The following is a 10,750-nucleotide window of genomic DNA, read 5'->3' as shown; positions in this document are numbered from 1 at the left end:
TAGAGGCAGGGCTAGTCGGGTAGTCTCCCGCGTGTCTGCCGTCGCTTCTCGGCGCCAGGGAGAATACCCCAATGGCGGCCTCACCCCTGTGTGTTCTTTTCTCTGTATGTAAGTTCCGAAATGATCTATAGCAATACCGTCCATACTTATGCATTATACAAGTCGGAAGTAAAAGAAAGTAATTAAAAAAAAAATGGTCGATGTTTGGACTCTCAGTTATTGGCTTCTCATTAATATGGTCAATAATATAAGTTCGACACTCGCGCTTCCGTAAAAGAAATACAATTTTAAAAGTAAAAGACCTATTCTTTGAAAATTTGTATTCAAGTGTGGCAATATGTCTCAATCAAGGTAAAATTAACACGATATAGTAAATCGAAGATCAACATTCTCTAAATTGCAATGCATTTTTTTAGCCGCGAACTTTCTTTCTAAATACATTGGCCTTAGGATCGCACTAGGTTCTTGGTTCATATCCTGCTTCATCGTCACGCAATGCGTTTCCGGCAGCATACTTTCAAAGCTAACCCTTCAACCCAAACACGAATATATTGAGACGCTGGAGGATATGTTAAAATATCCTGATCTAGAGCTCGGCATTTTCGATCAATTATCCACAAATTGGTGGATAACCGATTATTTATAAACAAATTTGTGGATTATAATACGATTTAACATGTAAGTTCTGTGGATAATTTTCGGGTATGGATAAAGATAAAATAAAGTGGATAATTGATCGAAAATGCCGAGCTCTATCCTGATCTACCAATTGTAATAATTAAACACAGTTTTGCCCACAAATATTTTCTGGTTTGTATACACTATGAACATTATTTTATTTCAAACTAGAATAATTATGACTAGCATTACCGAGTAGACCACTTTGCTAATTGCTACCACTAAATAGGCTCCTCCTATCGCCGTGTAAGAGCATAGCCTACTCGATCCGCGCTCACGGACGCTGCGCTGTATGCTTGCGTCATGATGCGTGTGATCGAGTTGGCTATGGTAAGAGTTAAGACTATTAAACGAAGTATGATGCGTGGAGGATGCGAAATCTGCACGAAATAATCGCACTAACTGTGCGACGCTTTAAATGGGAGAGGGATACCTGGAAAATGGCGGGTGGTCTACCTCAGACGAATCACGACGACAGGCCGTCATTTTCCCGAGTATTCCTCCCCCATTTCAACCGTCCCACCGGGACTGAACTGTTCCACAGTCAGCGCCCCTATTACTCTCAGATTTCGGATCCTCCCCCCCCCCGCCATCATCCTTGATTAAACACAAATGGACTGGAATGGAGAAATGGAAGCTCCTCTCTAACGCCACGCCACGACCAATATTGAAAGTTTTTCGACTCAAACCAGAGCCATAACATGAACTATCAGTCGAAAAGTTTCGGGACCCTCCGGCTAGGGGCGACGACAGGTGATGCCTTTAGAAGAACGGGAATTTTAGCTTACCATTCCAGATCATCTGTGTTTAATGCCATGGTCTTAGGTAAGAGGCGACCTAATCGTAAGCCTCTTAGTTATTCATGTTAGTGAATACGTTCGCGCTATAAAGCATTACATAGCGTTGTAAATTTTACCCCATTTTACAAGCGGTTTCCTGGTCATTTCGAGAATTCTCAAAGTGGATCAGTTACACGAAAAATACTAGATCAAATACACAAGCACGATATGGTGTTGGCAGTGGACGAATTTGATATTGACGAAAAGTTCAACGATTTGGCGAATAACAAACTCTTTACTTTTGCCCCGAAAGATGTAATAAAAGAGGGAATTCGATTTCTCGATATATGCAAAATATTTGAGAATCAAATTCATTTATCACGTGAGCCCTCTTTCAACAACTTTGTCGCGTTTCCCATCAGAAAAGGATGTAATCCGTACTTCAAAACAGTGTTTAAGAAAACGTACGTCGTGAAATTTTAATCGCCTAGTCTAACTCTAAAAATTGTAACGCAATTTTTTTCTCAAAGGATACAAGCTTTGTACGAGAGTGGAATTATATTTCGCCAATTGCAATTCAATATTTGGACAACAGAACAATGCCAAAGGGAATACGCGGAAGATGAAATTTCTTGGCATTATTTATCTCTGAAGCACTTCAAAGAAGGGTTTACGTTCTATGGCCAGCTACTTTTTGTGTCGGTTTTAGTACTGGGTCTTGAAGCAGTTTGCAAGAGTAGTCAGCCTAAAAAGTTTTCGAAAGCAAAGAGAGTCTCTTTTGAGATCCTTCCCTAGCAAAGTCACGTGGTGAAGCTGTTATGTGAATCAAGCCGCGACGTTCACCAATAGAACACACTCTAGGCCTATGCAATATTTCTTTGTAATATACACCTCGCATTTCCGTCGATCTCATAGCCCCTTTTCAAAAGAATTGTTTGCTGAATATAGGGAACATCGGACATGTGGATGAAAAGACATTATATACGGCTTCAAAGTTACCAGTCCACTAAAGTCCTTATGTTTGAAGCCGCGTCAAACGTCTTTGGATGTATGTACACAACGGATGTTCCATCTGTGTGTGATGTTCCGTGGTGGTCAAACACAAGACTATAATCTCGTTGGTTTACACCTAACAGTGATAATCACAGTCTGAAATGAACGATTTACTTTTTATCGAATTTTTTTCATATATTCTAAACTAATAGTAATTAATCCTTGATCAGCTAAAACCCAAATTTTCTCAAGAAATTCATTAAAATTCACCATTACCATAAGTCGAATATAAACTACGAGTCAGTGCTTTTAACACTTACTACGGCTTTAGAACATTCTTATTTCGATTACATTAATCCTCACAGAATTTATTTCCTTAAATTCAAATAAAAATTTAACGCTGTTAGAATTGTAACCGAACAAATAAAACATTTTTCAGTCGCTAGTTAATATACCACACTTGCAAATTTTCGTTTCGAAATTGTTTTTCAGTGTCTAGTGATTATAATCCAGTATTTAAATTAAGTGTCGATGAAGTATTCATTAAAGTTATTTCTGGAAATTTGTGTTGTTTTAATTGTAATCATAGAATTATATCAAAATACTTTTAACTCGATGAATAACACTTGACAACCCGAATTAGCCATACTATCAAATAAATCACGTACCATGCTAATTTAAAAATACTATATAAACGATTAAACGGTACATGTATAATAAATATATTATCCATATTAATAAATAAATTACGGCATATTTTTTGTATCTCTGGCTGATTTTGTAAATGTCGAATACCAAGGTTAATAATCAAGCGAAGAGCGTCGTCTTTAGGATCACTAATAAGCCGATATTTCACCTCTAAAACAAATAATTTGCCCCATGCTTTATAATAAAACTCTGTTTGTTTGTTATTCTAAAGGATGGTTAATACTTTAAACGTAAGATAGCGCTTTAATTTTACACTGACTTGGGTGTTATTTTCATTCTTGCTTCTTTAAAAATACAGGCATTCCTGATTTTAAATAGATTGATATTATCAGAAGTGAGATGAGACTAGAAGTACTGAGATAATCAAATTCTTCACCCGTCGAAAGTGAATATTCTTGATAACACACCAACGGTTGCCCCTCTAGAATTTTCCCTTCAAAACGTGAGACGCTCGCGGTGGTAGACGGCCGAACTAGATTCAAGCACCCGCATCCGCGTTTCGCCGCTTTAGGTTGAGGGGAAGAGGGTAAGAAATTTTTTTTGAACTCGACCAATTTTTTCTCTCTAGCGTAGGCGCGATTGAAGCGGCGTAAAATCCTCAAATTTGTTCACTAATGCCAGGATCTATTACCAATGCTAGAACCCTTCACTTCTAGTCTCATCTGATTTTACTACAGGTGCATAAATTTACAATCACTATGTTCCGATCACAATAATTACCGACCAACGTTCTTGCTATATTTTAATTGCTTTCGCTTGCCAAAGCATATAGAACCACTTGCACAACCATTTCAAACTGTAAACAAAATAATTACGCCCATTGATTTTCTGAAGTGCCTGGTGAGGATATAATACAAATAACTATTATTTGGATTTCGATTTGCGTGAATATGATAAAATATAACAGTCAACGCGTCGCTAAGCACACTAACAGCTGGCGTTGTTGCCAGAGCAATTAAAGGTAAAGTTAGGCAATATAAAACTAAACCTTAGTAGGGTTCATATGAGTCTCCCAGCCCAAGCACTGTGGAAGGCAGGGGTGGTGCAAGTGGCGGGTGGTGCAGAGTGGTGCGAGCGGTGCGAGGGGGAAGCAGATGGCGCCAGTGACGCTGGAACTTTCGAGAAGTTTAATTTAATCACAAACACTAAGATAAGATAAGGGATAAGAAAAATAAAAACTGGGAATTCAAATCAGTTCAATTCTAGTGTAGTTTAAAATTGAATTTCTTAATGCTGATAAGATATCTCGGAGAAAATTAAATCAATACAGTAGTGGTATGTTATATACCATAAAATTCAATATAGACAAAGGTTGATAACACTCTATTTGAAATGAAACGCGTTCGCTTCTCAGGGTGCATAGTGCATATAATACCATATGAAGATAGGGTCAATTATGATGCAAGAAATAAACGACTCTTCAATATGTTAATTAGATTAAAATTCGAGCCATTAATTGCCCCCGTATTAATAAAATGGCGAATGAAACATCCCCCGAGTGAGGGAAATCCCAATGTGTGAAACCTATTGTGGGGGGTAAAACCCCGGAAAGGGTGCCACGGGAAAATATTCTCTACCCAGGTTGTAACATGTGGCGCCCCAGAAAACCCATTACTCACCCCCAAGTTAAAGCTATAATGACGTAGAATATAATGGCACTATAAATAGCCAGACCAGGCAAAGTAGAAAATTATTCCAGCCTCAAAGTTCGTAGAAAGGACGAGGAAGGAGACCAACAAGTACCATGTTAGTACTTAACAACACAATTACATTTCATCACCCCGGAATAGTAATAACCCATATGCTCATCCTAGGTTTAAAAACTCAATCGTCGTTGACTTTGAATTCTTGGAAGGTCGATCAACGGTGGGTGGACGGGAAAAAATTGTAAAGGAAACGGCTGCAACAACGGTCGAACTAACGCCGAGGGTAGCATCATGGTCCTTTGAACCACCGTACTCGGATCAGGAACTCTCGCAGGAGGCCAAGCAACAAAACCGATGGATTTGCCACAATTTACACGGTCTCCCCTGGAGTCATGGAGTTACGTCATACAACAAACTGGAGGTGTGTTTATCTCAAGTCGTCCAAGGATACGAAAGGGTGTTTTGTAAAGGCGAAGAAAAGTGTTTTTTTCTCTTAAATATAATTCACCGAGACGTTATTGACTTAAATGGTGTGGGGTGTCCCAAAGCATCCGATATCGACGAGGATGGACCCATGATCACATGTTTGGTGGGTCATAAGACAATTTTTAAAAATGGGAAATATGTATGTGCCCTATCTAAATGTATACTTTACTCTGAATGGGTGTATAAACACCAAGATGATGTATATTCACAAATAGATTGAAAATAAATAAAAATTCACTTATTGTTGTTTGAAATAAAAAGAATTCTAAGATCTGATATAATATTGGTATTTTGATTAGACACATTCGGGGTTGGAGTGTACACATACTTATAAAGTTTAAAAAGTCACGTGGGGTTTGACGTGTAGTGGGAAATACAATCTACGCGCGGAGCTGGTGGGAAAATACCACAAACTCGGCGCCAAGTCAACGAAACCCGGGGAAATCATACAAAGATAAGCCAACTAGAATAAAACGGGGTTACACGAGTGAATAGATCACTCTTCAAGATGTTCCCCTGCGAGAAATGTACAGCTTCCTTCAACTGTAAACGGAGCCTAGACCGACACACTCGTAGTAAACACGGTAATGTGAAATTTAATTGTAACTTCTGCGGTAAAGTATTTACGCGTCGCGATGCGCTGACTCGACACCAACGGCATTTTAACCACGATGAGCCCGGGGTAAACTTAAACCCTCCGCGGGAAGCGTCACCACAACCCGGACCGTCGCACCGTATTACCCCGCCAAATTCTCCCGTAAAGAGGGCCGCTTCACCCACGTTGGTGGGAATACCGAAAAAGCGTCGAGTGGAAAATGGTAAGTTTATATTTAATTTAGATGAAAAATACGACTTGATTCGGAAACCCTACCCTCTCCAGTTGAAAATTTTACATTAAATGTATGTTTAGATCCGGATAACCTTCTCTCACAAGATGACGAGGGACTTAACACTTTTATGGAGAAATGGGAGGATGAACAAAAGGATGAACTCTCGTCTCAAGATGACGTGGGAATAGATGAATTCATGGACAATTGGGAGGTTCAACAAAACGCGGTTAACCCACCTGAACCAGAAATCGAGGAAATTAACGCGCTCGAGGACGCGATTTTTTCAGCTCGACTTACCGCGCCGGAAGGGGTTACAGATCCCGTATTGTTCTTAAATGAACACCGTGATAAACTGGAAACGTACCTCAGAAACAAACTCTCGGAAAAAAGAGGAATAAAATGGTACATGGTGGTGCGTGCGCGATACACGCGGGAACTCGGGAATACGGGTACAGACGTCGAAACTAGTCCATACTTCCGCGGGTTCACACACGCAACGCTAACACCGGAAGTTATTCCCCGACAGCAAGACTTAAGTCGGGAGAAAATAGCTGAAAGTATGAACAATTTCGAATCGATGGGGAGTGGCTGGGTTTTGGACCGTATTCTATACGTCCAAATCAACATCATCCAATATCTACCCATTGTTGGTGGAACCTATTTTCAATTACCACCCGTAATTGAAAACAAAAAAGCGACAGTGAACGTTAACCCGGAGGACCCACTCGACAACAAGTGTTTCTTGTGGTCAATTTTGACAAAACTACACCCGGCGATGAATACACCTAGTCGAATCACTCATTATAGACCATATGAGAATGAGCTGAACGTGTCCGGCATTACATTCCCCTTCGAGTTGGACTCATATAAACTTAAGACCTTCGAGGAAAAGAATAACCTCTCCATCAATATTTTCGCGTATGAAAAGGGTTATTTTCCCCGGTATGTGAGTGAGAAGAAAGTTCCTGAAGCGCGGCAAATTGATTTGCTTTTGGTTTCAAACGGTGGATCAAAACATTATGTATTGATCCGACACCTTAGTCGCCTTCTAAGCGACTTCACGAAACACAAAGGAACAGCCTATTATTGTCGGTATTGCTTGAAGAGAAGCAGCACGGAACAAGTACACAATAACCATGTGCGAGAGTGTAATGTGCACGATCCACAACGCGTTATCATGCCTCACGATAAACCAGTTTTAAAATTCGAAAACTTTGGATGGAATCAAATGGTAATATACGAGATATGTTTTATTTTAACGTGGGATATATCATAATATTTGTTACATAAACAGGTTCCATATATCATCGTTGCTGATTTCGAATCTCTTCTACCAAAAGTCTCAACTTGTCTGCCGGACTCGTCACTGTCGTCAACTACGACATTAGCGCTACATGTAGCGTGTGGGTTTTCATACGCTATTGTCGGTCCAACTGGTGAGTTCAAAACCGTGAATCACGTGTCCTATTATCTAACATATTTGATTATTCGCAGGAAATCTCGTCAAGCATGAGACGTACAGAGGGGGAGATGGGGCTTTGAAATTTCTGAAAATGCTTTTGGGTGAAGCCGATGATATCGCCGAAATGTTGAAGGAAAATATTCCCATGCAACTTTCTGTGGATGAAGAAATCGCATTCCAAACTTCAACGCGCTGCTACGTTTGCGAGGAACCATTCATTGGAAAGATGGTCAAAACACGTGACCACGACCACTACACCGGAGCATATAGGGGGTGCGCATGTCAGAAATGTAATCTGAAGTTAAAAGCACCTAAATTCATCCCAGTCGTGATGCATAACTTGAGCAGGTAATTAACCATAATCTATAATTATAACTTTATGCTAATTACATAACGCCAACAGATACGACGCCCACCTTATCATGCAGCAAATCGCCCTGATAAGAAACAAGAAGATTGACTGTATCGCGTCCAACAGTGAAACGTACATTTCATTCACACTAGGGAATTTACGTTTTGTGGATAGTATTCGGTTCTTACCGGCGTCCCTCGAGACACCTGTTTCGAATGTGTCGAAAGGTGGACCGGCGAAATTCCCATTGTTGAACTCTGTATTCAACCCAGACGAGGTCAAGTTACTTCTTAGGAAGGGTGTTTACCCGTACACCTACATGGATTCGGAGAAGCGCTTTGACGAGAGGCAACTACCACAAATTGAGTGCTTCCACAACGACCTCACGGACGAACCCTTGGCCCAGGAAGATTACGCCCACGCTCAAAACGTGTGGCAATCTTTTAACATACAAAATCTGGGAGGGTATCACGATCTGTACGTGTTGTCTGACACACTCCTTCTAGCCGATGTGTTCCACAATTTCCGCAAAATGTGTATGACATCCTATCGGCTCGATCCAGCCCATGCTTATACCCTACCAGGTTTTGCATGGAGCGCCGCCCTTTGTAAAACGAAGGTACGCTTAGACCTTCTTTTGGATGAGGATATGCACCTATTCATCGAAAAGGGGATTAGGGGAGGTGTCTCGATGATAAGTCATCGTTTTGCCGCAGCCAACAACAAATATCTAGAATCACATGACGAATCGAAGCCTAGTAGTTACATCTGCTACCTAGGTAAGAAATTTTAGATTAAAATCAGTGAAACAAACTAATAACTAGCATTCATAGATTGTAACAACTTGTACGGTACTGTCATGTGCGACGCCCTACCGGTGAAGAACTTCCGATGGATTGAACCAATCCCGAACTCTGAAACCGAAATTCTACGTTGTTCCGACACCTCACCAGAAGGTTTCATAGTTGAGGCGGACCTCGAATACCCGGAGGACTTGCACAACGATCATAATTCTTACCCATTGGCACCAGAATCAATGACAATCAAACCCGAGATGCTCTCCGAATATTCAAAGGACCAGATGACCTCGCTCAACATAAAAATCAAGGAATCGCTACCAAAACTAGTCCCCAACCTTTTCAATAAGGAACGATACGTCGTTCACTACCGTAACTTGAAGTATTACGTATCAAAGGGGTTAAAAATCACCAAGATTCATCGGATTTTGAAGTTCGAACAGGGTGCCTGGTTGAAGGAATATATTAACTTCAATACGGAGAAAAAAAACTAGCAACAGACGATTTCGAGAAAGATCTATATAAATTAATGAACAATGCCGTCTTTGGTACGTAATTAACTTAATTTACAAAATTAAAAAAATAAAAATGAAAATAATTTTTCAGGTAAAACTATGGAAAACTTGAGAAATCGTCAGGATTTCAAACTAGTTACAACACCAGAGAAAGCGGTTAAAAAGGCCTCATCTCCCGCCTTTGAGAAGTTTACCATCTTTCACAATCAATTGGTCGGTATTCACATGACGAAAAAGAAGTTGGTCCTAAACCGCCCCATCTACACGGGGTTCGTTATTCTGGACTTATCAAAACTTCTGATGTACCAATTTCATTACGATGTAATCCAGAGACGATATGGGGAGAGGGCGAAATTACTTTTCACCGATACAGGTACGAGGTTTTTAAGGTGTTTACCCGATTTTAAACTAATCCATCTTATAATTACAGACAGTCTCACGTACTGCATCGAAACCCCCGACCTATACGCCGATTTCGCCGCCCAAGCGGACATGTACGATTTTTCTGGCTACCCTCGCGATCACCCGCTTTTTAGTGAAGCGAACAAGAAAAAACTTGGAAAATTCAAAGACGAGCTAGATGGTACACCGATCGAACAGTTTTGTGGTCTAAGACCCAAAATGTATAGTATATTATCTGCAAAGGGCGAGAAGAAGACTTGTAAAGGTGTATGCAAGCGTGTGGTCAAGAAGAATGTTCGCCACGAACAATACCGCGACTGCTTGTTTAATCGCGAGTTGACTGTAGCTGAAATGACTCGAATCGTGAGCAAAAAACATGTTTTAACAACGGTGAGACAGAATAAACTATGTCTTAACCCTTGCGACGACAAGAGGTTCATTTTAGATGACGGTGTTTCTACACTCGCCCATGGTCATAAAGATACAAAATAAAAAATTTTAAGACAAATTTATTGAGTAATTCTTATACATATATTCTACAATCATACGATCGTTTACATTTTTGTTTGTAGAGAATCTCTCTATTATTTTATACATTTTAATTCCTCGACATCGATAGAGGGAAAAAATAGACGCAATATCCACCGCAGGTTATACTAGATTCTCCTTGTAATTGACGCGAATTGTACGTCACAGTTAGGCTGTTTCGTTCCACGAAATCGTTAAATTTAAACACATCAGGTGGGTTGCCGTAACTTTCAAAAAATTCCGTGTTCTTTTTCCTCGAAATGTAGATCGTTGTCCAATGTTCTCCGCGACCTCTCGACGTATCCGTATTCACGATGAATAATGAGGGAAACGTTGTAACGGTCTTTGGGAGTTTATCCGCTGGGAATATCCCTCTAAACAGATTCTTGGTGTAGCGATCACGTCTTAATATTCGTTCAAGTTGTTGAGTGTCCATTTTGAACGCGTTTCGCGACGCGCGCGTATTCAAATGTACGTGACTCGCGCGCGCGATTTCAAATATGTACTCGACTCGCGAGCTTGGGCTGGCCCCCTGGCGCGGTTCTTACGAACTTTGGTCGAATAAAACGGCTCT

At 40.4% G+C, this 10,750-nt stretch overlaps 3 protein-coding genes across 4 annotated transcripts; all 3 read left to right on the top strand.

Moving 5' to 3' along the window:
• The first annotated feature begins 4,887 nt into the window (after nucleotides 1-4,887).
• On the top strand, nucleotides 4,888-5,510 carry LOC149584106 (uncharacterized). The gene is made up of 2 exons (XM_089863754.1): nucleotides 4,888-4,904; nucleotides 4,973-5,510. Coding segments are annotated over exons 1-2 (540 nt in total). The 5' UTR covers nucleotides 4,888-4,902.
• A 2,366-nt stretch (nucleotides 5,511-7,876) lies between these two features.
• Nucleotides 7,877-9,264, top strand: LOC149584105 (uncharacterized). Its single transcript, XM_089863368.1, has 3 exons — nucleotides 7,877-7,930; nucleotides 7,986-8,713; nucleotides 8,768-9,264. Exons 1-3 carry the CDS (start codon nucleotides 7,914-7,916, stop codon nucleotides 9,223-9,225), a joined length of 1,203 nt encoding a protein of 400 aa, XP_089719494.1. The 5' UTR covers nucleotides 7,877-7,913; the 3' UTR covers nucleotides 9,226-9,264.
• LOC149584104 (uncharacterized) lies at nucleotides 9,230-10,156 on the top strand. 2 transcript variants are annotated; one of them, XM_089863371.1, is made up of 3 exons: nucleotides 9,230-9,279; nucleotides 9,338-9,619; nucleotides 9,677-10,156. In XM_089863371.1, exons 1-3 carry the CDS (start codon nucleotides 9,261-9,263, stop codon nucleotides 10,138-10,140), a joined length of 765 nt encoding a protein of 254 aa, XP_089719497.1. In that variant the 5' UTR covers nucleotides 9,230-9,260; the 3' UTR covers nucleotides 10,141-10,156. The 2 variants fall into 2 exon arrangements, with proteins under 2 accessions (XP_089719497.1, XP_089719496.1); XM_089863370.1 differs by having other exon boundaries at nucleotides 9,338-10,156.
• The last annotated feature ends 594 nt before the right edge of the window (nucleotides 10,157-10,750 follow it).

Source organism: Phalangium opilio, unplaced genomic scaffold (assembly GCF_054372755.1).
Source record: "Phalangium opilio isolate 3A_F unplaced genomic scaffold, DU_Popi_V2 ptg001170l_1, whole genome shotgun sequence".
Taxonomy (NCBI): domain Eukaryota; kingdom Metazoa; phylum Arthropoda; class Arachnida; order Opiliones; family Phalangiidae; genus Phalangium; species Phalangium opilio.
Note: the sequence above shows the minus strand (reverse complement) of the source record. Positions and strands in the feature narration are given on the sequence as shown.